We start from the raw sequence: 27056 nt of genomic DNA, 5'->3' as shown, positions 1-27056 counted from the left end.
GGGGGCCAGGGCCACTTCACCCAGCTCTCCCCTTCGCACTTAACAGCCCATGTCTGTGGGACCCACTTGGCTCTCTTCTCACGGCCTCCATCGCTGGAGCAGCCTTAGTTACTCCCGTGGCCCTGTGAATGGCCTCAGACATCCAGAGGTCTCCGAGACTAGAGGTAACCTATTTATGGAAAGGCTTTTTGTTGTTGTAATTGTTGTTTGTGAACTGGGTAGTGTATGCAATGGCCCCAGCTTGTGATGCTCACCCAGCCAGTGCTCCCCTGTCAGCTTGCCGAAGCCCTCCCGGTACGCCTCCCAGCCTCGGAAAAAGTTCACGGAGCCATCCTCCCGGCGCTGAAACACCTGCAAGGGGAAAATGACATAGAGCATTGGAGCCACTGGTCTCAGGACCCCCAGCCCTTGACTCCCACCCTTCTGCACAGGCTCCCCTGGACCTGCCAGCATAGGACGCAGGGATGTGATGGGGTGATCCGCTTTCCTCAAGAACTCCTGGCTCTGGGACTTGGAGCAGACCAGGGTCTCGGGAGCTTGTGGTGGCCAAAGGCAGGACTGACTGACCCACCCAGATCCCTGGAATGTCCCCACAAGGAGGAGTTACCACCGGCAGGCCCACTTCTGCTGTGGTGCTGAGGTGAGCCTTTCCTGGCTCTCACCAGGAGGCATGAGCCTGAGGCTGTGCCCAGCTGATGACAGAGTGCTTGCCTGGTCTTTTCATGAGCTCTGGGTTTTTGTCTCTGCCTGTGCCAGGCATGGAGGCATGGCACTAGGAGGAAGAGGAGGCAGGAAGAAAAGAAAGTCAAAGTCACCTGGGGCTACACTGCAACCCCAAGGTCAACTTGAGCTTTCTGAAATGCTGCCTCAAATAAGAGAGACAAAGAAAGTTTAGAATGGAAGGAGAGAGAGAAAAGGAGGGGAGAAAGGGAAGGGAAGAGGATGGGTATATTCTTGGAGCTTTCATTGGTGTTGTTGCCTCTTTTGTGTCTTTGGGTTTTGGCTTTTCGAGACAGGGTTTCTCTGTGTAGCCTTGGCTGTCCTGGACTCACTTTATAGACCAGGCTGGCCTCGAACTCACAGAGCTCCACCTGCCTCTGCCTCCTGAGTGCTAGGATTAAAGGTGTGCGCCACCTTTCCCAGCCATTCTCAAGTTGTTAAGCAACTCTTTATATTAGCCTGAACCCCTAGGTTCCTACCTCCCACACAGCTCCACTCCCCAAGTCACACACTCCTGGCAGGATCCAGGGGGTGTGGCCTGAGAACCCTGAATCCAAATCTCATGGGACGCTCAGGAGCCCAGAGCAGGCTTCGGGTGTGATGGGTGTGACTCGGGTACCAACGAGCCGCCGGGCTGCCAGAGCAGCCTCTGTTCTTTCTTAATAACATTCTCGATTTGGGAGTCTGAAGTCCCATTGGTTAAATTGCCTTGAAATAAGGACGGTGCTGGTCCCGGCCGAGCTGACGAGTATTTACACGATCGCTGACAGTCCCGTTCCGGGGGCCGCCTGGCCCACGCCGCCTTTCTGTTTAACAAGCCTTTTCCTGCTCATTTGCAGAGGCAGCGCCCACCTGCCTCCATCTGTGTCTGCATCTGATGTCAGAGCTCTGGCTGCCACTTTCATTACTAAGCAGCCGGGTTCCGGCGGCTCGGAACCGCCCGGGTGCCCGGGCAGAGCAGCAGCGTCTGCTGGCGAGATGCACCAGGTCTCCAGGGACACGTCAGTCACAAGCAGTTGGGCAGCTCTGACGTCACAGGCTGGGGAGGGGGTGAGGACACTTTTTGTTTTTTTCCTACTGCCCCGACCTGGTCCTGCCCTGAAATATCAAGTCCTCAGGAGGGACCGGCTGGGTGGAAGGAAGTTCAATAAGGCTCAGGGAGATCTGAGCGGTATGGAGAGTCGTATTGACGGCCGCACATTGGGACCCTGAGCACGCGCCCTTTGAAAGGCTTAATCCTGGCAGAAGCTTAGGCCCTCCCGAAGGCGAAGGCGGCAGGCAGGCTGAGCCTGTTTCTCCTGGAGGAGGAGGAGGAGGTCTGCGGGAGCAGCAGGCTGGAAGCCATGGGAAGGCCAACCTCCCACAGGGAGGCCCTAGGGCCCTCACCCTGGGTGCTGGGTGGGTGGGAACTCAGTCCAGTCAAGCGGGGGGTGGGGGTGGGGAGATAGTGTTAAGCCTAGACTTCAGAGCATGGTTGCTGCACAGATCTCTCTGGCACCTCTCGCCAAATCTGTTTTGTCGCCTGTGAAAGACCACAAGGCTGTTAGGATCCACTGAGCCCCTGCGGTAGGTGTGCAGTCAGAGCTTTGCTGGCCTGGCCAGTCTCCCTTGCTCCTCTCCTCCTTTGCCAGCCCTACACACCCTCACACCTCCTCCTGAGCCTTCTTGTCCTTGTGCCTGCTCCCAGACACTTTCAGGGACACGGTCCAAACAAGTCTCTCCGGGGAAAACTAAGTCCAAGCCCCAAGGTCCAGACTGCCCCCAGGGAACTCAGGCCAGGAAAACACAGAAGGGCCCGTGTGCAAGGGACTCTCCACCACCACACACAAAGGAAACAAAGCAGATCTAGGGCAGAGGAAAAAATAGGTCTGCACAGAGAAAAGTAGCTTCCTAGAAGGTGGAGGGAGGGAAGAAGGAGAGGGGGGAGACAGAACCGTTGGCCTACTATGTACCTCAGCTCTCCTTCCTCCTGAACCCTAAAAGTAAGCTCTGCATCCCAAGACTTCCACAAAGGACACCCTTCTAGTGCCTTGCCTAGTGAAAGTGGGGCTCCAGGTAGTGGGGACCAGACAGGAAAGCCTAGTATGGAGAGGGGTGTCAGAGAGGAAGTAACACCTCCCACAGGCACCGAGGCCCCACTCAGGCTGCAGGCGGTGAGGTTTAATACACAGGGGTCCGGCTGTGCCCCTCCTGAAAGGCTGAGGGACAGAAGACACTAAGAGCTCAGAGCCTGCTCTTCAGATGCACCCCATGAGGCCCCTGGTCCCAAGCTACAGTTCCTGGAGCTTGCCCTGGTCCTGCCTTGCCCTAAGCCTAAAGGGCACAGTAGGGCATTCAGGCCAGGAGGGCAGAGTACTGGACAGATGGTGCCGAGCCCATCACTTCCCTCCGTGGTGCCTGCTGTTCACCAAATGCCTCCTCCAGCACAGATGGGCTCCACATTTCTTCCGGGTTCTGTTTGTTACGGCAGATAGAGCTGGGACAGTGGCCAGGTAGCCATGCACATCCTCTGCCACTGTCCCACTGCTGTCTCGGCTGCTGTTAGCCGCCAGACTGGCCCTGCTGCACCATAGACTCCATCTGACCAGTAACCTGGGGGCAGGCACACACCCCCTGGGCCCACCAGGGTCTCTTGTTTCTTTTCTGCCTGGCAAAGGGACCCTGCAATTAAGAATGGCCAACATCTTTGTTAGACTGTTAGGTTTGGCCCTGAAGAAACCTTAAGATTGGCCTGGGGAAACAGATCATCTTACAAGCTTGAGAGCCTGAGTTCAAATCCCTTACATCCATGTAGAAAAACGCGACATGGGGCTGGAGCGATGGCTCAGTGGTTAAGAGCGCTGCCTGCTCTTCCAAAGGACCCGGGTTCAATTCCCAGTACCCACATGGCAGCTCCCAACTGTCTGTAACTCTAAGATCTGACACCCTCACACCAATGCACATACATTTTTAAAAATTAAATAAAATATTTTTTAAAAAGAAGGAGGAGGAGGAGGAGAAGAAGAAGAAGAAAACGCGACGTGACTATATGCATTGGAGAACAGAGACTGGAGGCTCCCAGGACCTTAATGGTCGCCAGCCTTAGGAGAAGTGATGGGCTTCGGGCCCAGTGACATGCTGTCTTGGGGCAATAAAGTAGAAAGCAATGGAGGAAGATGTTCAGTGACATCAGCATCACAGGCAGTGTCTCACACACCCACACCCACACCCACACCCATGTGAATGCACTATGCACTTGTACGCACAAAGGAACACACAAAGCCAAGCCAAGTATAGGGACACACATTGGGGAGGCAGAGACAGTGCATCCCTGGGGCTCACTGGCCAATCTTTTCCACTTGGCAAGCTTGATGACTTGATCCCTTTTTTGTTTGTTTGTTTGGTTGGTTGGTTTTTGTTGTTGTTTGATTGGTTGGTTGGTTTTGGTTTTTTTCAAGACAGGGTTTCTCTGTGTAGCCTTGGCTGTCCTAGACTTGCTTTGCAGACCAGGCTGGCCTCCAACTCACAGCGATCTGCCTGCCTCTGCCTCCTGAGCGCTGGGATTATAGGTGTGCGCCACCACACTCAGCTTCACTTGCTCTCAAATTAGAAAAAAAAAAAAAGGGTATATAAACTGGGCATGGTAGTACATGCCTTTAATCCCAGCTTAGGCGGATCTCTTTGAGTTTGAGGCCAGCCATGGTGAGACCTGCCTCAAAAACAAACAAACAAACAAACAAGGTACACACAACCTGAAGAATAGCATGGAACAGTGTTCTCTGGTCTCTGCACACACACATGTACACATGCTTGCACACATGCAGACATGCATGCACATATACAAAGAAACCCCCAGCACGTGCCTACACAGGCATTCCAATTGAACTAACACACACCACGACCTACCCCTTGAGGGGACACTGCACAGCCCCGCCATAGCTTTGGAGATGGGACTTTGAGATCTGTGGGCCAGGGCTCAGAGTAGCGCACGTGCCACCCGCCCACACACAGACGCACAGTTTACATCGGAAGCAGAGGCTGTGAAGGATAAGCAGACTGCACCGTTTCCTACTGTGTCCTCCTCTGTTCTACTCTGTTCGATTTTTAAAAAACAGCGTTGATCGCAACCCAGGAAATTGATTTCGCCACCTGCCAATGGATCCAGGCCTACAGTTGAAGAACCGTAGCCATCAAGTTCCTGGGCTCTGCCACAGGCCGTGCTAGTCATAGGTCAGGTATTGGATGACCGAATATGTCTCTACACTCACACTGGAACCCGCCACAGCACAGTGTGTGGCCCGACAGATTCTGAGAGGTTCTTGTGGTTCCAGCTGGCCAGACGGACAAGATCAGTTGTGCTGGGCACATGGGTGTGTCTCGTCAGACTCCGAGGCACAGGGCACACTACAGCTGAGGCTTTGGTGTCCTGAAAATCAGCTAGATTTTAGTAACAAAGGCAGGATGTTGGAGAGCAAGGGTCATCTGGACAGGAGGAGGTCATCCACAGGCCTGAGTGTCCACGGCCCCAGGCTTCCCAGGTAGGCAAAGGCTGAGGACGCCAAGGCCAGAAGCAAAGTACTTATCGATCAGCTCTGGACCTGCAGCGGCGGCGTTGGCCCAGCTCCTGGGCTCCACTTGGCTTCCGGCTGGAAAGCAACAGAGAAACATTCACTGACGCCGCCGAGGCCCTCCTGGGCCAGAGCCATGAGTGGGAAGGCAGACAGCGCGTGTTTTCTTGCTTCGGATTCTTAAAACCCGGCCTCCTGCCGCCACTGGTGCAGCTTGCAAGTACCACCCAGGGGGCTCTGCCAAGGAAGCGTGTGGTCCACATGGTCCTGCAGACGGTGCTGGGCAGTTTCAAAGGAGAATCAAAACTTCGCTTGGTACAGTCGATAGTCCTGGGCGTGTCCGCAGAGCCAGAGGGCCATATCGGCACCTGGTACCTCCTGAACCGTCTTCTCTACAAGCTTGGGCCTAGCAGAGTCTCTACTGCAGAATGACCCTGCCCAGCCCACTTGATGTGCGCAGGTCAAGGAGCTGGTATCCTAAATGTCCCACAGGCTCTGAGGTCACCGAAGTTCCATCAGCACCTCAGAGGACTGAACAGGCCTCACACCGAGCGCAGGGGTGTGAGGAGTGTGCAGGGGTGGAGGGGTGGGGTCCCATCTAGCAGTTGGTGAGACCAAGACTGGAAGTTAGGGGTGGTGAGAGCTAGAGATGGTGAGGTATACACTCTTTATGGAGATGTCCTGTGGCCCGGTGGGAGACAAATTAAGCCTACACACCTCAATCCCAAGGAGCACCCTGCAGTGGCATCTCCCAAGTCCCAGCCTTTCCCCTGAAATCATGGCTACTCCTGAGCCTCTCGTGTGCTGGCCATTCATTGGTGAGCACAGCATCAGGGAGCTGCTGGCCCAGGACACAGGCACGTACAGCCCTGCAGACACAGCACACATGTATTCCAACCATGTATGCCTGTGCCTCAGTTTCCTCATCTGTTACGTGGAGATTCTGACAGTCCCGGGCCCCAGAGTATATGTGAGGTGTGACTCAAGAGTTCAGGGCTAGGGGTCTAAGTCACTGCCTAGCATACACAAAGCCCCGGCTCAGTCCTCAGCCTGGGTGTGGGAGCTGGAGGCAGGAAGACCAGAAGTTCAAAATCATCTTGGGCTACCCAGAAACTTTGAGGCCATCCTAGACTACATGAGACCCTGTCTCAGAACCAACCACCACACGTATGCACATGCATGTGCACATGTGTGTGCATGCACACACATATGAACGAACACACACATGCATGCACACACTGTGCTGGTGCACAGCATTCAGTTGGGAACCCCCTCACAACCACACCAGTTGGGAACCCCCTCATGTGTGCCCATGCATGCACGCACGTGCACACACGCACGCACGCGCACACAGCATTCAGTCATGGCTCAGGGGATGCTCTGAGCAGCCAGGAACCACTTCCGTGGGGACTCAAGTGCTCAGGGAGGCTGCTGTGCTGGGAGGTACATTGAGACACTGAGAACCAGGGGGTAAGAAAGGATGCTCCCCCACGGCCATGATCCTGGGGCAGCGGTGGTCCCTATACCTTAGAATGTCCCCAGGAGGGGGCATTTTGCTTTTTCTAGTCTGAGAGGCTTGCTGACCTGGAGACAGGCAGAGGCCTGGGCCAGCCTCCTCAGCCTCCTTAGCAGGTCATTCTGGGACTGGAGGAAGGAGGAGCCAGGGAAATGCTCAAGCCTTTGTAAAAACAAAGAACTTGGGGGTATCCTCAAAGTGCCCCACCCCCATGGAAGGCTCTGCCCACTTCCTGTGGCTTCTTGACTTGGGACAAGTCCTGAAGCCTTCCTAAGCCATGTTTCCCCCTCTGAGCCCTTTCCTTGCTCCTGAAGAGGAACCAAAGTCAGCATGAGCTGATGATACACAGTAGGTCTGACAGTTTCCCCCAAACCATCTGGTAGCACACAGTAGGTCTGACAGCTGCCCCCAAACCAGCTGATGGCACACAGTAGGTCTGAGAGTATCTCCCAAATCAGCTGATGGCACACAGTGAGTCTGATAGTATCTCCCAAATCAGCTGATGGCACACAGTGGGTCTGACAGCTGCCCCCAAACCAGCTGCTGGCACACAATAGGTCTAGCAGCTCCCCCCTCTCCTCAACCAGCTGCTGGTTCCAGGAGGAAGCAGCCTACTCCTTGTTTGTGACTGGAAATGGTACCCCCGGACCTGGCACCCTGCCACATTTCCCAGGCTTGGCAGCCAGTGCCTGCCGACTCTGGCAAAACACTGCTCTGAGCTGCCATTTATCAAGTGCTGTGCTGAGTGTTTCACGTGTGGTGGCCCATGGACACTGTGCGTTACTCAGTGGACACCAGCACTGGGGAAATGAACCTGCTCCAGGTGGAGGCAGTTTCCTCCAGCCGATCGAGAGAACAGGAAAGAGCGGGTACCAGTCTCCTCAGTCAGTATGAAGGTGTGTGGGCCCTGGGCAGCAGCGTGGGGACACTGTGGGCCCACTGACACCACAGCAGGTCACTGGCTTTCCCGAGGGGGGCAGGGCTGGCCCCAGTCTCCCTGCCAGTCTTGCAGCCTGGCCTCCCTAGCATAGGGTCCTCTGGAGCTTTTCATCTCTCTCTGCACCGACTGCCTGCCAGGCTCCTTTGAAGTTCTACAGAGAGGGCACAGCTCTCCTCCTGCCCCAGCGCCTAGGGAGGAGAGAAAAGGATGTGGGGAAGGGGGGGGCTTCCTCTTGTATGGTGCCAATTAGAGGTGCATCTGAACCCATGACCCCACTCCATCAGTGGGAAAATGCCTGGTGGGCGTGTGGCAGATGGAGGTGTGAGTGGGGCAGATGGGGTGGGGTATGTGTGTGTGTGAATGTGTGTGCATGTGAGTGTATTGTATGTGTGTGTAAATGTGTGAATGTGTGTATGTGAGTGTATGAGTGTGTGAATGTGTGTGTAAGTGTGTGTGTATATGAGTGCGTGCATGCGTGCGCGTGTGTGCATGAGTGCACCTGTGCCCTGAGTCTCTGCTGGAGGAGATGTAAGACCCACCCATGAATACAAAAAGGTAAGGCTTTGGCAATGGCAGGGGAATTTCCTCCCCTGCCCCACCCACTCTCCCCACCCAGGGAGCCTCCTCGGGCCCCTACGGGAGTGTCTTCCATCTGAGAAGTGTTAGGGTGTGGGCACAGGGCAGGTGCTGTGCCAAGCCCAGGTGATCATGGGAAAGCAACTCCGGCCCTGCCTAGGACAGAGGTAGGAAAAGTGGGGACAGGTGATAACCTGTGGTCAGCAGGGGGAAGGAACAGGGAGAATGAGTCAGGACAGTCAGAGAGGCCTCCAAGAGGCCATGGCCAGGGTGGGTCGGGGCCCAGGGAGGATGGTCTCTGGTCTGCGTAACAAGTCATTCCTTCCTTTGCCCCCCTCCCCATCTTGCCTTTCAGGGTCACCCCCTCCCTGAGGGAACCCCTGACTCAGACCCTCTTATACCAGGTGTGCCAGCAACATGACGCCACCTTAGCCCGGAACAAGCCTTGCCGCTCCCCACACTGAGCCCCCACTTTGCCCCCGATCACCAGGTCTTCAGACTAAGATCGGGGGCCTCTCGAGTGACCCTCAGCCTTGACACAAGCCAGCTCTCTTGTCCTTTTGCCCTCCCAGCTGAGAGCTCGCTACTCTGCCCCAGTCCCAGGTGGCTCCCTGTGGCTGGCGCCCAATTAATTCTTCACCAGCAATTAATTGCATTGACTTGCCTCGGGAGGCCTGGATTTTCCCTGGCTAGGCTGGCCTCCTAGCAGAGGCGACCTCTTGCCCTCTGCAGGCTGCCCTCAGGGTCTCTGGGAGTAGAAGGGGTGCGAGGCAATGCCAGGCAGGAAGTGGTGGTATTCAGACTGCAAAGTGCCTCTCGGGCTGAGCCCAATCCTGCCTACTGCAGTCTCCAGAAGGCATGCCTGGGACTTGGGGCCCAGTGCGGTGTCCAGTCCGCTGGGGAGGACCACGCAGTGTTGGTGCTCGAAGCTGGGCTGGTTTTGACAGGGAACCAAAATGAGGATGGATGGCCTGAGAGAAGCCAGAACCTTCCCGAACATTTAGGAGAGTCTGTGTGGCAGACTGGGGGGAGGGGGGGCCGGGAAGGTGGGAGGAGGCGGGCGGTGGGGTGGGGAGTGTGTGTGTGTGTGTGTGTGTGTGTGTGAGATCCTGACAGGTGCCCACAGGCACCTGGGGAAAGATTGCTTCAGACAGAAGCCAAATGGATATGAACGTTTACCCGCCACGCAAGCACTTTGCAGAGCACTCTGGCCTCTCCAGCAGAACCCCGTTCAGGCGTCAGGGCATCAGGTTTAAGCTGGGTGCCCGTTCCTCACCCGTCCCTGTTAATTGTCCCTGAAGCCAAGGCCGAAGGAATTACCAGGCCCAGGCCCTGACTGACTTCCCAAAAGATTGGATCCAAGTCAGGTGGAGTGGAAGACAGATGTGCGGCCACAAGCCCATCCTAACCCTTAATTCTGATTTCTGGGCCTGACTGGGGGTGGGGGTGGAGTGTGGGGGAGCCTCTTGGCCATTCTGCCTGCCTAGGGATCCCAGAGGCAGAGGCCGTAACTCAGACTCTGCAGTTAGAAAAACAAAAGAGCTTTTAACCCCGACACGGATCCGGCACACTTAAAAGCTCTCCCCTCCAGAGCCCGAAGACAAGTTTAGAGATATGTCCATCTTCGGGGGTCTCTGGGGATTCCTGGTTGCACTCAACACTCAAACTGGTTCCTAATTGCAGGCTCTGCTCTGCTCCTTCCTCGCTCACTCTGCCCCTCCCCCCTCCATATCTCCATCTCCCCTCTGCTGGGGACACTGACCCTTTCAAGCCTGAGTCACGCTGCCCTGCCCTACAAGTCCCGAATGTTCTCCGAGGAAGCACTTCCTACCCCTTTGCTTTGTAGTTCTATCCGGCGTTCAAATGCCCCTCTTGTGAGTGCATCAGCCTAGACATCAAACACCAAAAACAGTCAATGCCGAGGGTCTTTGGTAAGCGATGGAGGCACCCTGTGTGACATCAAAGACATGAAGAGAGACTGCGTGGCCACTTCCTCGAACCTTCTGAAGAGTGAGGTGGAGTCGGGTCAAGTATCCGAGTGGGCACAAGGTAAAACCCTGTTTCCCAGGTCACCCTGGACCAGACGCCTCACTACCCAGGAGCACAGAAATGAACTTGGCAAGTTCTTTTAAGGGGTGGACACATGTGATCCCAGCACTCAGGAGGCAGAGGCAGGTGGATCTGTGAGTTCGAGGCCAGCCTGGTCTACAGAGTGAGTTCCAGAACAGTCAGGGCGGTCCTGTCTTGAAAACCAAAAATATGTAAGCAAGCAAACAAACAAGAAAGACCATGTGTATCTGTGTGCACATGTATGTTCGTGTGTGTGTGTGTGTGTGTGTGTGTGTGTGTGTGTGTGTGTGCTCGGGCAGCTTCAGGTTGACCTCTGCTATCTTCTTCTTTTTTTTTTTTTTCCCCCGAGACAGGGTCTCTCTGTGTAGCCTTGACTATCCTGGACTCACTCTGTAGACCAGGCTGGCCTGGAACTCACAGTGATCCGCCTGCCTCTGCCTCCCGAGTGCTGGGATTAAAGGCGTGCGCCACCACTGCCCGGCAACCTCTGCTATCTTCTTCAGAGGCACTTCACCTTATTTTTCTAGGGACATGGTGTCTCTCTGAGCCTGGACTGGCTGACCAGCGAGCTGCAGGAATCCTCCTGGCTCAGCCTCCCCAGAGCTGGGGAGCAGGCTCCGGGAGCCAGGTGCAGCTTTGACACAGGTGCTGGCTGTCAGACCCTGGCTACCACCCTGTGTGTTGACTTACTATCTCCTCAGCTTGTGGCCTTGGTGGTTTGGCTTGAATGAGGGTTAGTCACAGCTTGAATGTTAAAAAGGACAGTTTCCAGAGCAGCAGTGTGTCCCTACTCCATCAGGGATGTGACTCTGAGTTACTGGCTGGGCAGGTTTGAAGCTGCAATGTCCAACCCAACACTCAGTGGCAGCGGCCTGGGACACTGGAGCTCACATCAGACCTACTCAGAGTAGCCTAGAAGTCTGTTTGGTCCTGGCTAAGTGTCCCCGACCTGGAGCCTCCAGCCTCTTGTCTCCCTCCAGTACATTCCTTGGGTTTCCTTGTGCTTGCCTTTAAAAGCTCTGATGATGGGGCCAGAGAGATGGCTCAGTGGTGACAGGGGACCTGAGTTCAAGTCCCAGCACCCACATCAGGCAGCTCACCACTATTTGTGACTGCTACTCTGGGGGATCTGACGACTCTTCCAAGGGCACCTGCACTCACATGCACAAACCTGCATGGACACACACAGTGAACAGAGTTAAAAAGAAGAAAAAAAAAATCCTGTGAAGAAATGGAGCTCAGAGAACTTAAGGAGCTTACATATGATCACGCAGCCAAAGTCACATTTATTACCACATCTCCTGATAGCTGGAGGGACACAGGACGCTTCCAGGCCTTGCTGCTTCCTAAGCAGGAGGGCTATATGGCAGCCACGCCAACCGAACTCCAAAGACACGTGAGAGTGAGTGTCCCAGCTCTGCCCGAGAACACGCGCAGTCAGATCACGGCCAAAGCCCCGTTCAGTCCCCCCCTCCATGTTCCCCAGTGTCGGCCTCGCCTCTCCTTGTGCCACATGCCCCGGCTGACTGTGTCCTGAGAGTGTCACCCACCCTCCTAACCCAGGCCGTCCCTCTACCACAGCAACTTCCAGCTTGAATCCCTGCAGGGGCCCCCCATCTCTACACTGCCACAGTCCACAGTGCACAGGAGATGCTTAAGCATATCGCGGTCCGAGAGAACCTGGCCAACAGAGCAGGGCTCCCTCCATGCACAGAGCAAGGCTTCCTCCATCCAAACCCAGCACACTTCCTTCTGCACGGAGGAAGAAGGGGTTTGCATTTTATTTTAGGTTTTGGGTTTGTTTGTTGTTTGTTTGAGACAGGGTTTCTCCATCTGGAACTCACTCTGTAGAACAGGCTGGCCTCCAACTCAAGAGAACTGCCTGCCTCTGCCTCCCAAGTGCTGGAATTAAAGCTGTGGACTTTGATTTTTTAAATTTCACCCAGTAATCGATGGAGCACTTCTAAGGTACAAAGGAACCTGGGAGGCTCTTGAGAGAGCCAGAACACACCAATGTGGGGAAGGAATTAGAAGCTCAGCTCCTGCTGCACCCTCGCCTCCTGCAGCGCCCCTCACCTCCTGCAGCGCCCCCACCTCCTGCAGCACCCCCACTTCCTGCAGCGCCCCCACCTGCCTCCTCCAGCACCCTCGCCTCCTGCAGTGCCCTCGCCTCCAGCAGCGCCCCTGCCTCCTACAGCGGCCCCCTCGCCTCCTACAGCGCCCTCGCCTCCTGCAGCACCCTCGCCTCCTGCTGCACCCTCGCCTCCTGCAGCACCCTCGCCTCCTGCTGCACCCTCGCCTCCTGCTGCACCCTCGCCTCCTGCAGCACCCTCGCCTCCTGCTGCACCCTTGCCTCCTGCAGCACCCTCGCCTCCTGCAGCACCCTCGCCTCCTGCAGCACCCTCGCCTCCTGCTGCACCCTCGCCTCCTGCAGCACCCTCGCCTCCTGCTGCACCCTCGCCTCCTGCAGCACCCTCGCCTCCTGCAGCACCCTCGCCTCCTGCAGCACCCTCGCCTCCTGCAGCACCCTCATCTCTAAACCGGGACAGCTCCTGCCTGCTACCCATGCCCTTTGTTCTCTGTCCTTTGAGTAGCACTGAAGAACGTGTGGTGTGACTATTTCTGAAATTCAGATGTCACCAAGAACAGCCGGTCCTCTCCCCTTTGTCCTATCTCCCCCACAAAAGCCCTGCAGATGTCAGAGCCTTTGCTGAGCTCAAGCCTACATCTCCTGCCTGGTGCTCTGCTGACAACTGGTCGGGTCTGGCTTGCCGGGTGCACCAGTTGTCCCTCCCATTCTCGCACTGTCCACACATGCAGGCAGGCACCGGGGTTCAGAGTGTCCCTCGAGACATACCCTGGATAGATAAGGAAGTGCTACGCAAGTAACAGGTTCCTTGACCATCTCCACCCCAAGGGCTCACACCCCAACTCCGCAGCACACCCTGAGAACCAAGGCTTGGGAGCTAAGAGCTTGGACACAATGATGCCCCTTATGTGGCATTGGCTCCCTGAGGGCAGACTCACCTGCTGTCTGTGGGGAGTGGCTACAGTTTGGGCAGGGCAGATGTGCTGGGCAGGGCACCTCTGTAAATGAACACACAAGCCAGACTCACCGTCCAGCCTCCGCCATCAGTGCGCATGTCACAGTAGACCTGGAAGCCAGCGGGGTAGTGGGTGGGGAAGATGGAGTACACACCATCATCCTGCTGTCCGCTCAAGAGGATGTCCAGGCAGTCCCGGGGCCGAGAGCCTGTGACAGGGAGCCATATCAGGGTGACGTTCTGTCATCCCTTCCCTCCAAAGAGGTCCCCAGCTCTCTCTGACACCTCTGTCCACTCGAGGCCAAGAGCACTAGCCCTCAGTCCCAGGTGAATCCCCGAGGCCTTGTTTTCCTCATCTGGAAAATGGGTTCATGGCTCAACCGGTCAGGCCTTGAGTCACCTGACCACAGGAAGTCCCTTTTCTATAGCAGCAGCAGGTCCTTGTCTGTGAGAGTCAGGGTGGCGGGTCCCTGGAACTGGGCAGCAGGGCTGCCCAGCAAAGGCAAGCGTGTTTCACCTACCGTTAGCACAGCCTCGAGGCCGGGCTCCCCTGGAAGGGGCCCTCTGAAGGTCAGCCTTGACGCGGGGCCGGCCCAGCCCCCGCTCCCGCTGCAGAGCCTCCAGGACGTCACCCACTGAGTTCACCAGGTGAGCAATGTGACCTTGGCTCTCGGAGAGAAGCTGTGGGGGCAACAGAAGGCCTTAGAGGGGGGGTGGGTAGGCGCCTGGGGAGCGCCCCCAGGAAAGACTTTCCCCTGGCTTGCCCTGATCTCAGTGTCATGTTGATGGCAGTTTGAGGGGTCAGTAGGGGCTCTCAGGGGTTCTGGGGGGCAAGGGTTCAAGTCGAAGCCTAGCCATTTCTAGGCATCCAGCCCAGCTGATGGGGACAGTGGAAAAGGCAGCGGCAGGCACCAGCTCGCCTTCATTCTTTCACTGGGAAGGTGGCACGCTTGCCTTGCCTCGACCTCCCCTCCTGTGTGGAGATGACAGGCAAGGGCCACCACAGAGTATACTCAGTGCCCGAGAACCCAGCCTGGGGCCTCCTGCTTCGTTGGCAAGCATTCTACCCACTGAGCCACGTCCCCCGGCAAGCCTTGGTTGTTAGGGGGGAAATGAGGTCTCGTCACCGTCACCGACCGAGCCTAACTACTGTGGGGACCAGTGACTGCACGCATGCGCAGAGGACCAGCACGGCATCCGGCCCCCGGGGTCCTCACTTTACCTTCCTGGCTATAGCGCAGCGCGCACACTATCTCTTCTAAGACCCCCCCGCCCCGCATGAATGTGTCTAAGATAGAGGAGGTTCCCCCTGCACTTGAGCAAATAGGTCTGAGTCTTGGGAAGGGCACAGAGCCCCGGGCATAGGTTGCTGGGTTCAAACTGGGCCCCCAACAAGGATGCCCTCTGCTCCCTTCCCTATCCCCCATTTGAGGGGAGTCTTCACAGATGCCTGCTATGCATTACCTCACGGGGGTGGGGGGGGCACGGTAGGGCAAAGAGCCAGGACTTGATATTGTTACCTCCGCGTTCCAAGTGGGAATCGGAAGTCCAGAAAAAGAAAGAGCCCCACCCCCACCTAATAAACCCACATGGGAATCAGGGTTCATGCCACTTCCTCAAGGCAGACGCGTGTCAGGAAAGGAGGGGCGCAACCACCGTACAACCAGCCCAGGTGTGGGTGGGGACCAGGCCCCAGTGTTCCCTGAGTGGGTTGTGGCTTTAGTCCTGTACTCCCCCGCCCCATTGGCTGTGTGACACTCTCCTCGCCCTGTCTGCAGACCAGGATGAGGGGGCCTGTCACTACCACTTGTTCTCCAGAAGACTCCAGCCATGCGAGGTAACACATACTCCTCCCATCTTCCCCTTCACACTGTCCATGGCTTGGAGCACAAGAGAGCGGCATAGATCTCCAGGGGCCTCTTACTGTGCCGGCTGCGGGAAGGGTCTTGGGTGGGGTGGAGGATGGGGAGGGGGGTGGAGTGCCCTCCTTCCTCACCCTAGGTTTCAGGAGGCTGTGGGACCCGGTGGAAGGGGAGGTAGCCGGCAGCTGGCAGCACGAAGCAAGTTAGGTCTTGCTCACCGAACCTGTCACTTGCCAGATAATAGCCCATCGGAGGAAGAGATAGAAATACACCCAGCCAGCAGTTTACAAAATATGATTCGCCGCTCGTCCGAAGGCAGGGCCCTGCGAAGCTCTAGGTCCTGTGTTTGTTTCCCCTCTGCTGAGCAGGTGATTCAGTGGTCTCCAGGAGTACTGCGGTGAGCAGTGGGGGGTGGGGGGTGGGGTGGCCCGCAGCCCTTACCAAAGTGACCTATGGGTCAGGCTCCATGGAGCCCTTGTGAGGACGCTGGCGGCCCTTAGTGAGGGGGGTGCCGAAGACCCCTTTGGTAAATCTCACCGCACAGCCCCATCCTTTGGAGTCACCACGGCCGTGACATTCAGCAGCTCAGGCACAGCCCCTCCCTCCCTCTCCCTGGCAGGCAGAGAAGACCTTGGTTTAAACTAGCAAATGATTACCACTGAAACATATAAACCTGCCCCGAATTAATAGGGAGTCAGTCCCTGCTCGCTGAGCCGCGAGAACCATCACGAGAGAAGCTGCTGGCGGCAGGCAACCGGAGGCTGTGAAATCAGGGCAGCTGCTTCCAGAGAGCCTTCCAGCAGCTTCCACCAGGCCCTTCTCCGCTGAGCCTCAGTCTGCCCCTCTGCAGAGTGGGCCACAAAGGCACCTGCCTCTGGGGTTACTGCATTGAACCATGCCTACAGGGTGGACCACCACTTCCACTCACAAAGGGTTTTCAATGGTGGCCCCCCTTGAACAGCCTACAGGTGGAGTTGATGGTGGGCATATGCTGAGAAACATCAGCATCCCCTCAGGCTTGGCTTGTTACCCCGTTTTTTTTCCTGACAGGGTTTCTCTGTGTAGAGCCTTGGTTGTCCTGGACTCACTTTGTAGCCCAGGCAGGCTATAGAAAGGCAGAAATCGTCTTGGATGGTCCTGTACTAGGTGAGGGGCAGCACTGGAGACTGGGGACACTACCCCTTCTTTCATTTCATGGTGTGCATGGGGGGCAGGGAGGGGGATTCCAGCTCAGAGAGGATATCTTTAGCCAGCCTCAGCCTACCAGGAAGTTCAGGGAGGGCAGAGAGGGGCTGTGTCCCCCTCTATGGCAATCTGTTCTGCTGATGTGCCTGGGGGAGGGGCAGCAGGAAGCTGGCTGTACAGCCCCCAACCCAAGGGGACCCATCACCCCGTCACTCACCCAGACAGGGTGACAAGGGCTGTAATTTCTGCAGCTGCAGCCTTCAAGGGGAGGGAAGCGGGCTCCTGCTCGTGAGTTATGGGTGACCAAATGCGTGGTCACCTCGGGTGTTCAAATAGGGAAGTATTGAAACAGCTGTGATGGCTAGTGGGGCCTATGTTGACTTGTAGCCCTAAGGCTGAGTCAGAGGATAAAGGGGCACAGGGCTGGAGGCTGGGCAGGGTACCCAGGGCTAGACTTCAGGCCTGATCTAGCTGTGGTACCCAGGAGACACCAGCATCACTTTTCCAGGCCTCAAAGGAGGCAGCCCTGAGTCCCGAGTCCCTCCTCCTACACGGAGAGCTGGTGCCCGATAGAGCCAGTGCCAAAACCTCCCTGCACCAGCCCCAAACCCCAGCTCCACTTCATCTTTGAAGGAACCTGGCTGGGCCCAGGGGAGATGTGGGGAGGGAGGAGTTTCACGGCCAAGGGTCTAAGTTCCTCTCAATGACCCCGCATCCCTGGAAAGCTGTGAGCAGCTCAGGACAGAGCAGTGACAGGAGTTTGGTGTGGGTGGAGCTACACCCCCTCTGGTAGGACACCATGGTGTCATATGACAGAGTGGGAGCAAGCCTCCTTCCTCCTTACCTTAATTTGCACCTAATGATGCAAAAATGGTGGGCCAGGGAGACAATGCCTACCTCGCTTGCCCCTCTAGTGCTGGGTCCACAAGGCTACAGAGTTGCCCCGAACGTGTCTGGGAAAAGATCTGGGCTGGGATACCAGTCATGGGTGAGAAAACACAGCCCTCCTCAACTGGAAAGCAGGAGGCCCGGGTTGGAGCCCTTAGGGACGGAGGGAGACTGTGGATGTTACACACTCAGCACAGGGGGCCAGGGACCCCACTCCTCAAATCTGCTCACCTCCCCACCCAGCAGAAGGCATATGTCGATCCTACCCTCACCTGGATGAGGCGGCCTTGTTCGCTCTGCAGGGTACTGAGGCCCTGGCCCAGTATGCTGTGTCCCTTGCGCAGCCCAGCGCATTCCGCCTGCAGCTCAGAGGCCCGGGCCAGCAGCCGGGGTAGCTGGTCAGCCAGGGCGTCCAGCAGCTCAGAGGTACCATCCGGCCTCGGCTGAGCCTGGTGCTCACCCAGTGCCCGCAGCATGGATGCCTGCACACCTTCCAGGCGGGCAAAGCTGTCAGTGAGGTCGGGGCAGCGAGGGTCGATGAGGAGGCTGAGGTGGGAGCTGTCCGCCCTCTCCACGGTCACCAGGGCACCGTTGGCCCCTGCGGAGCCTGTGCTGACGATGGGTGGGGGCGCCGTGCCTGGCGCATGGGCATGGTTCAGGAAGAGGACTGCACCAGTGACAGCCACGGCCAGCAGCACTGCAAGGGACAGGAGCACCGTGCACAGCACGTAGCTGCAGCTTGGACGCTGTAGGTCAGCCCAGGACACAGACAGAGACAGACAGACAGACAGAAGAAAGAAAGGCAAGCGTTAGAGGCCAGCCTGTGCCTGTGACTATGCCCAGTGAGGCTCAGGAGGCTGGGAGGGCAGGAGACTCTAGAAGAAAGTTTCACACAGTCCAGGGTCAGAGAGACAGAGATGACAGGGAGAGCAGAGAGACTGGGGGAAGGGGTTGGGGCAGGAGAGAGCACCCCACACCCGCACAAAGCCATCTCTCTACCTTGCACTCTTCCCAGAGTAGGGTCCTGGCAGGCAAAGGCCTCCAGCCAGGCAGCTCTGAGGCCACTCTGGAGAAGGGCTGAGGCGACTCGGGCACTGTGACTCCCAAAACAGGCAGTATAGATGCAGGGAACAAAAGGGGGCAGAGCTGTGGCTGTAAGAAGGGCTGGAGGGCTGGAGAGATGGCTCAGCGGTTAAGAGCACTGACTGCTTTTCCAGAGGCCCTGAGTTCAATTCCCAGCAACCACATGGAGGCTCACAATCATCTATAATGTGATCTAATTAATGTGCACTGTATACATAATAAATAAATTAAAAAAAAAAAAAGAATAGGGCTGGAGCACCAAGTTGTCCTAGCAGGGGTTTAATAACAATGGAAGCCAGCCCAGCGAGGAGTCACACACCTTTAATCCCAGCCCTCAGGGAGGCAGAGGCAGGCGGATCAGTGTGAGTTCGAGGCCAGCCTGGTCTACACAGCGAGTCCAGGACAGCCAGGGTTACACAGAGAAACCCCGTCTTGAAAAGAGAAAATGGTGCCATGACCATGTGGCAACAAATGCTTTGGGGACCCATTCATTCTACCACGTCACCCACAGGCCCTGAGCATTTATACATGGGGAAGACTGAAGCCCAGAGAGGGCAAAGGGCCTGGCCAGAGTCACACAGCCAATTAGCAACAGCATTCTGATTGGATCCTGTGCCTCCACTTTCTTGGTGGGGGTGGGGGTGGGGCGAGGTACCTCCTACAACCAAATCTCAACTGTCTCACACACACACACACACACTGCCTCTGCGTTCTCAACTTCCTGAAATGGAGATGCCTCTTTAAATAAGTTAGTATATTAAAGCCCCTGGAGCCGTGCCTGGCACGTTACCCTCCTGCAATAAATATTAGTGGCTTTTATTATCTCATGATCAATGTGCGAGGAGCATCTGGAGGTGGTTTTTATCCCCCACCCAGAACGCTCCTTCTATGTCCTCCGCACTGGGAGGGCAGCTTTCCTTCCTCACACGCAGTAGGATCTTATGGGTGTAGCTGACGGCCAGCCCAGAGGGCTTGCTTTCCTGGCTGTACAGAAAATATCCATTGCATTTAGCACTAAGAAACCAGTGACACAAACTGCGTCTCTCCCACAAATTCCAACACCGCCTCACGGCCTCTTGGCAGGAGAGAGGAGCAGAGGCTGGGGGTGAAGGGCTGGCTTTCTCCAGGAAGCCCTCCTTGATTGCTTCTTGGTCTCTCCCCTGCACGGAGGGGCTTCTCAAGACAGATTTTTATCACATTCGAGTCACTCACTCATTTCATCACCTTTCCACTCACAGAAGTCCCACGAGCCAGGCTCTGGGCCACTCCACAAGAGGCCTCAGAGGGAGCTCAGACTGTGTCTGCTCGGGGTAGGGTGGGGGTTGCTGCATCCACAGATGTGATTCTCAGCCTCTCTGGGGCATGGTCCCTTTGGGGTTCTGACAAAGGCTAAGGATAAAGCTTCTGGGAAATCCAGGAACTGTTAAGTCAAAACCTGGCCCTGGACCCTGGGGCCCATGCCCAGCCTGACACCAGACACCTGTGAAGTGGATGGATAGGCAGGCCATGCCTTTGGGACAAGCGGGGATGACTGGCACCACAGAGCCTTGGGACCTCTCTACAGACTTAGATTCTGAGACGGAGCTACCCTGTCTTCATGGTGGGATACACAGAATGGAGGCAACCCCAGGCTGTACCAAGTCTCTCCCCCGACACCCCCCACCAGCCCAGGCAGGCCGGCAGACTGCTTTCTGCTCCCATCCCTTAGCCACGCACCAATGCCCTTTGCCTCTGAAGCCTGCGACCAGGCTCTGCTGTGAAGGCTATGGGTGAACTCACTTTGCAGATGTGGAAACTGAGGCTCAGAGAGCAAAGACCCAATGCCAAAGTGACACAGGGTTGGGGGGGGGGTCGGGGTATGTGTGCGGAGAACATGTTACGACAGCTTGGGGCCGGCTGGCTGGGAGCTGAACATCTTCCTACATTCCTTCCCTGATAAGCAAGGCTGGGGATTTTCAGGGACAAAGCTGTGTTGGCAGCTAAGTGCCTGTCATTCCTGCTTCTGGCCTGTCAGGAGACACCTTGCCCTGAGCATCTCCAAGCCCTGTCCTCTGATTGTGTGGCATTGAGGTCCCCCCTTCACGTCGAGCTTGTGGGGTGGGGGCTCAACATCTCCCCCATGGATCTCCAGGCCTTCATCCTGATGGATTGAGCACACATCTTCCCCAGGGGAGTGGGGACAGAGGGGACAGAGACAGAGAGGGTAGAGGGAGTTGCAGGGTCCCTTGGAGCCAGTGTGGCACGGGAGCTCAGCGACAAAGAGCAGTTCACTCTGGGAGAATTAGTCTTCAGAGATCAACCTTAAAGATGAAGAGCTGTTCGCTTTTATAGGCTGCGGCTTACGTGCCTCGCAGAGGAATTGCCCAAGATAATAAGAGGGCCTGGGCCAGGCGGCCAACGCTGTGCCTCGGGCTGCAGCTTATTAATCAGTCTTAGGCCAGGCAATGCCAAGGTGCACCCCAGCCCTTTCATTCGATGGGTGGGGAGCACAGAGCTCCCAAGGACAAGGAGGTATGGTCCCCCAAGAAGGGACCGAAGGCTGAGTCGGGAGACAGGCTTGGAGGCCTATGCACTCCCAGCTTAAAGGATGTCTTTGATCCCTGCAGTAGAGGTCAGTGGCTACCTACACAGCCCTGTCACGCCCTGGGAGACAGTTGGCAGGGCAAAGTGCTTGCTGGCAAGGCCGACAACCCGAGTTCAATCCCAGGAACCCGTGTAAAGGAGGAAAAGAGAGAACCAACCAGCTCCCAGAAATTGTCTTCTGATCTCTACACATGCGCAGTGGTATGTGTAACCCTGCTCCCCTCCACACAAAATAAGTAAAAATGAGAAGAAGGAGGAGGAGGAGGAGGAGGAGGAGAAGAAGAAGAAAGCAATTGTCCAAAGGAAAGCTAAGTGGGGTTTGCCTCCGGAGGGAGGCAGGCGCCTCCCAGAACACCTTCATTGGGAGGTGACATTTGTTGAGGATGTTTCTTGGTGTCACCAGCCCTTGAGAACTTGGGATCTGGAGGAAAAGGCTCAATACCAAGGCATCCTGATGAACACCCCCACCCTACTGTCACTCACAGTCTCACGGGTCTGAGGCAGAGAGCCCATCTCAACTGTCAGCAGGAATGAGTCTCCTGTGGGCCAGGGAGAGCCACTCCGCCTCCCCTCCTGGGAGCCGCAGCCCTCCTGCTTAGAGTGGACCGTTGTTGCTGACTTCCGCACTGGAGAGCTCTGGCTTCCTGGAATGTCCTAGGAGCAGCCACTAAAGGTGCCCAAGGTGGCAGGGACAACGATGCCGACGAAGTGGGAGCCGCCTGCACCATGCTTCCTACAGGCTCAAGACACCCACACTTTCACTCCCTGGGGAACCCTTGGCTTGGCTCTCACTTTGTTGCCCCTGGCCTGAACACAGTGTAGACAGGAGACGGGCCCCTTACACCCTTCCAGGCCCCAGACATCAGAAGCTCAGCCATAAGCATCCCCAAGTGCACACACTTGGTGTCTGCAGCTCCTCTCCCGGGGCCACACCTACCGAGGCCCCTCTCAGCCAAATGTCATCAATAGCTCTAGGTGACTTTCCCTGCCCATCTCTGCCAGGCCTGGGAAACTCAGGCAGGTCATACTGAAGTGGGGTGCCTCCAGTGGTCTCTTCCTTCCTCACCCCAAATCTGATGTGGTGACTTCTCAAACCCTAGCGAATGAGAAGAAACAGAAATCTTTCTTGTACGGTATAGTCACCACGGCCTGTGGTCATTCCTGACTTGTGGGCTTGTCCCCAGGGGAGTCTATGTTCCCTGAGGCAGAGGCTACATTCCCCCGGTGTGATATAGGGCCTCCATAAATAGCCATGGGATGAATTTAATCAGCAAGGATTAAGGCTAGACACCAGGAAAGACTTCCCAGAGTAGCTTTTTTTTTTTTTTTTTTTTTTTTTTTTTTTTCTAGAATGCTCCTAGAAGTTTTGAAATAACTGAGACACAGGGTTGGGCATGGCTGGCAGGTTGACTGCCAGAGGGTAACTTGAGGGGTCTGCTCAGCAAGAAGCCACCCTCCCTCCAAGGAGACGGTTCAGGGTGACATCTTACAGACACCTCACGGGAAGTCCATGTGTAGTTCTAGCGTCTTTTATTTGAATACCTGACAAACAGCGCTGCACTGTGTCTCCCTGCCCCTTCTCGTCACTCTAATGAAGCTGGAGTCAGCCACTTGGCCAAGGTCATCCATCTAATGAGGAGACAGTTCTGAAACACAGCCAGGCAGAGCAGGCCCAAGGAGGTCCCCAGGAGTGGCCCCCCAGGAGAGGAGAGGTAAGAGCATCTTAGGCCTGTGACTAAGCTCTGGAAAGCAGCAGCGGGTTCATGGAAAAACCAGGGTTCCTTGCCTCCCTCCCTCCCTTCCCTTTCCCCCATCTGCCTCTAGAGAACACAGGTTTGGTCCCCCTACCAGAGAGAGCTCAGCCCCAGAGGTGTTTCATCTATTGTATGTGCCAGCCACCTAGGGTGATGTGACCAAGACGTGATCGTGATCAGCAAGGGTGTGAGTAGCTACACCTGGTTCCAGTGGGGACAAAGTGTGCAGGTATCCCAGCCTGGGAGCAAGGAGGTGGAAAGCTGTGACAAGGACCAGGCTGCTGGGAGAACCACAGTGCTCCGAGGTTTGCAAATACACCAGAAGTTCACTTGACTCCCCCACATCCGCATAGGTGGGGTGAGCTGAAGAGGGAATGGTTGGCCTCTTTCACAGATGCACCCGGAGGGAACACAAGCATTGCCAGTGACCAGTGACAGGGATATAACTGGCAACAGGGTGGCAGGCCCCAGGGGAGCTGAGGCACACCTCTGTCCCTCCCACCCCCTACTCTCTCCATGTTGCTCAAAGGAAAGACACAGTCTCTCATCTGAACATGCAGTGGGCACAAGCCACAGCCTGGTGCACTCTGGGTCGGTCACTATAGGAGGATGGAGGGGGTAACTGGTACCCCCATACCCAGCATAGAACCAGCTGGGCTCTGCCTGGTACAGCTAGAAGAGGCAGCAGAATTGGGGAGACCACACCTGGCCCAGCACACCTTGATGCCCCATCTCTAGCAGACTCCCCAGAAACTCCCACCCTTCCTCATATTTCTCCCTGCCAAGTTTCCAGCAGCTGGCCCTCACCCCTGACCTGGGCAGCCTAGGCAGGGGGGACCTATGGGGGGGGCGGGCAATGGGGGGAATTTGTGACTACAGGAAAAGTGGGGTGGATCTAGAGACCCCATTGTTTAAAAAAAAAAAAAAAAAAGAACCAACAACAACAACAATAAAACTGCCTGGACCAAGAACCCGGGGAATCCAGGTAGGCCTCCAAGAGGAGGCTGTCTCTTTCCAGCCCTGTGTAAAACAAGTAAGAGGGCTCTTTCTTGGTGTGGCATGTGCTGAGGGCCTGGTGGTGCCGATCAAACAAAAGAGCAAGGGTCTCTAGAATTGGGATAGGGGCCCTGGGTGGGAAAAAAAAAAAAAAAAAAAAAACAAGCAGCGAGGACCCATAAGGTACCAAAGGAGGGAAGAGTCTGGGCCAAGCAGGGGCAGCCCTGAAGTTTCCACTGTTCCTCTAAGGTCTCAGCAGGGAGGGCCCTGCCACCTGGGGACACAGTGAAGACAGGAACAGTCAAGAAGGGGTACAGACCACCCTGGGACCGGCCACGATTGAGAGAGACTCGGGTTAGAAGAATAGTGGAGCCCTTGCTCTCTGGTCCACACGCTGTGTGGCCCAGGCATATGAAGCCTCCCGGGGCCTCATCTGTGATGTGGGAACAGCTTGTCCCCCTTGCCAGACCAGTGTCACTCCTGCAGGAGAGGCAGGTGGCAGCTCTGAATGGTGAGGGGTGGACACGCACGCCCCTGCCACCCCTTCTCTGGTTGCAAACTCTCACTGTTCCTTCCCCAGTGACATCTGTCTGGGAGAAATTTAAAATTTAAAACGGCGGCGCAGCCCCATTATCTGCTTTCCTTGGCGAATGGCCTCTTCAACAAGCCTGTCTATCCTAGTCCCTTGATGGCTTAGCCTGGGGCAGTCCTGCGGCCACCCCTCTGCCTGGGATATCTCGATGCCCAGCCCGTCAGCAGCCCCTCCCTGCTCTGTCCCAGGCGGTGCAGTGCACAGCCTTGGGCACCCTCCAAGCCGGGACACTTCACTGTCCCTGTAGAGGCAGTAGGGAGAGAGGATCAGGTAGACCCAGGTTCAAATCCCAGTACGGCTGCGTGGCCTCTGGCTGCAGCGGGACCTCTCTGAGCCTTGTCCTCCTGGTCTTTAAGTCAGAGAATCCCAGCGCATAGGCTTCTTATTGAATTTGGGTATCTGGGTAAAGAGGGAGATCAGGGGTTGACCTGGGAGCAGGTCTTGCTCTTGAAGCCCGGGAAGATATACTGGGTGAGGACTTGCAAGTGGGGAGGACAGGACTCATCTGTCCGCTGCTGTCCCCAACTGAAGGGCTGGTTCACAACCAGCTATAGGCTCCTCTCTCCCCTCTGCACCAGCGAGCTCAGGGGTCTCCGATGGTGGGTGGGTGGGGACCGGCTGCAGTGCGTGCCTTCTGCAGGGAGCCCAGAGTTCAAGTCTCCCCTAAGGGAGAAGGAGAGCAGGTGCCCCCCCTCCCACCCGCGCACCCTGCACAAGCTCCCCAAACTCCAGCCCCCATCCACATCGCAGTGTCCGTGTGTACCTGCGGTTTGTCGCGCGGTCGGTCCTCAAGTTGGGACGCGCCGCCCACGGTCTTCCACCGCTCGTGGACCATCTTCCTGCAGGACCCGCGGGGGCGTGGGGAGCGGGGCACTGCCTAGCAAAAGCGAGGCGCGGGGTGCGCTGCGCTCGCGGGAGGCCCCTTCGGCGCTGGGGACCCGGGGCTGCCCGGGAGCGGCGGCCGCCAGCAAGGCTGCGTGTGAGCGTGTGTGAGCGCGGAGAACGCGGGCGCGAGCCTCGGAGAGCCGCCCGCGCCGCGCGGTCCCCGCGTCCCGCTCCCGCGCCTGCCGCGCGCTCCTCCCTCCGCCTTCCTCCTCCCGGCTCAGTCTCCGCGTCTTCTCCGTCTTGGACTCTCAGGGCCTTTTATTGCTCCCCGCGGCTTCCTGGCCGCGCGCGCGCGCCCCGCGGGCTTCAAGAGTGGCTCCCGCTCCAGCCCGGCTGCGGTTGGGGGTAACTAGCTAGCGGCAGCGGACGCGACAGTAGCCACGGGTTCCCCGAGGAGCCTGCGCGCCTTGCAGCGCCCCGCGCAAACTTCCTCTTGGGCGGGACTCGCCTAAGTCCCCAGGTGCCGCGATCACCCCCTGAGAAAGGGCCTAGCGGAGATCCGGTGCCCCTAGCGGGGCTCCAGAGATCCAGGTCCCCGGGCAAGTGTGCGCATGGCCCGCCAGTCTCCAGCCCCGGGGTCTCGTGTTGGAGTCCTGGACTCCACAGCCCGGCTCCTGCACGTCCCACTGCACCCGCCCACCTGGAGTCCCTGCCGTCGCTCCCTCCCTCCCCAAAGCTGGCCTGGAGCTATCCTGACCGAAGGAGGAGGGATCTGAGCCACCAGTGGGGGCTTCTTAGTCGTCCCTCCCACCTGCAGCACTTTTAAAAGCGTTTAATCCGCCCGAGCAGCCTTCGGAGGTAATTGACAAAGTCCTTAATCTGTGCGGTTAACGAGCTGCTGTTGTGGCTCCGACCGCGTGGCTCCCACGCGCCCCACGCAGCGCCCCGCCGGCCGCCCTTCCCCCAGTTCCGCAGAGACGCCGGGGGGCCCCCTACCACTCCTTAAAGCTGTTTTCCGGCTCCGGGGCGCTCTGGCCGCCGTGCTGTTCTCTGGCACTGTCGCCGTCTCTCTCCCACAGGCTTCCAGTCTGTCGCCCCGTCTTCGTCCCTCTAGGCTCCTGGCAGGCGTGGAGCAGGCCTTGTGAGGGTGGGGCCCGAGCCTAACACAGGCAGAGTGGCCCCTGGGATCACAGCTGGAGCTAGGCGCTGTGGCCACATGCCCTCTCAGACAGTCACCCGCCAGAACCTGGATCCCACTGTCTGCGTGAACTTCCGGCTTTGCCGCTGGCTGAATCTCCCGCGGTCCCAGCCTAGCTTCCCACTAACCAGTAACCCCAGGCTGGGGTCGGGAGATGGTTCCACGGGATGCACCTGTGTCACCCTGCCCCCTCCCCACTCCCTCACCATCTAAGAGGGACTAGAGAGACTTCAGGCCTAAGCAGAAAACTGTATGGTCACCCTTCACTGAACCTCTCTTGACTCAGTTTCCTCTTGTAGCCAAAGTGTTAGCAGCACCTCACTTTGAAGGGCTCTTCCGGGGCTCTGAGGCAGGCACCATACCTAAGCATCTGAGGAGAGCTAAGGGTTCAAACTTCCCTGCTGTACATCTCTGGAAGACTGCATGCTCTCTCAAAGTCCCACTTTCCTCACTGAACAAACGGAGGAAGCAGAGCAAGAGGTTCCCCAGGCCCCTCACAGGAAGCAGGTGTAGGGATCCCAAGTCTGATTCCACGGCGCCAGGAGAGAATTTTGACTCCAGGTGTGCACTAAAAACCCTCAATGGGGGAAGGGGTCCACAAGGAGAGCGGTCAGCCTCTTTAGGAAGGAGATGTTTGGTTCTGAGGAAGCTGCTTTGCCGGTTAGACCAGCGAAGCC

The 27056-nt window shown here is 57.0% G+C and overlaps 1 protein-coding gene across 1 annotated transcript in view; it reads right to left on the bottom strand.

The window, feature by feature from the left end:
• The window catches only part of Fibcd1 (fibrinogen C domain containing 1), a 30715-nt gene extending 5386 nt beyond the window's left edge, over positions 1–25329 (bottom strand). Inside the window, exons 1-5 of the mRNA XM_051166773.1 lie at positions 25120–25329; positions 17621–18094; positions 13935–14094; positions 13486–13622; positions 255–351 (exon numbers count right to left, since the gene is read on the bottom strand). Of these exons, the coding sequence (XP_051022730.1) occupies positions 255–351; positions 13486–13622; positions 13935–14094; positions 17621–18094; positions 25120–25191 (940 nt within the window). The 5' untranslated portion in view covers positions 25192–25329. The remainder of the gene's footprint in view (positions 1–254; positions 352–13485; positions 13623–13934; positions 14095–17620; positions 18095–25119) is intronic.
• Positions 25330–27056: the final 1727 nt, after the last annotated feature.

This window comes from Acomys russatus, chromosome 24 (assembly GCF_903995435.1).
Source record: "Acomys russatus chromosome 24, mAcoRus1.1, whole genome shotgun sequence".
NCBI classification, from domain to species: Eukaryota; Metazoa; Chordata; class Mammalia; order Rodentia; family Muridae; genus Acomys; species Acomys russatus.
Note: the sequence above shows the minus strand (reverse complement) of the source record. Positions and strands in the feature narration are given on the sequence as shown.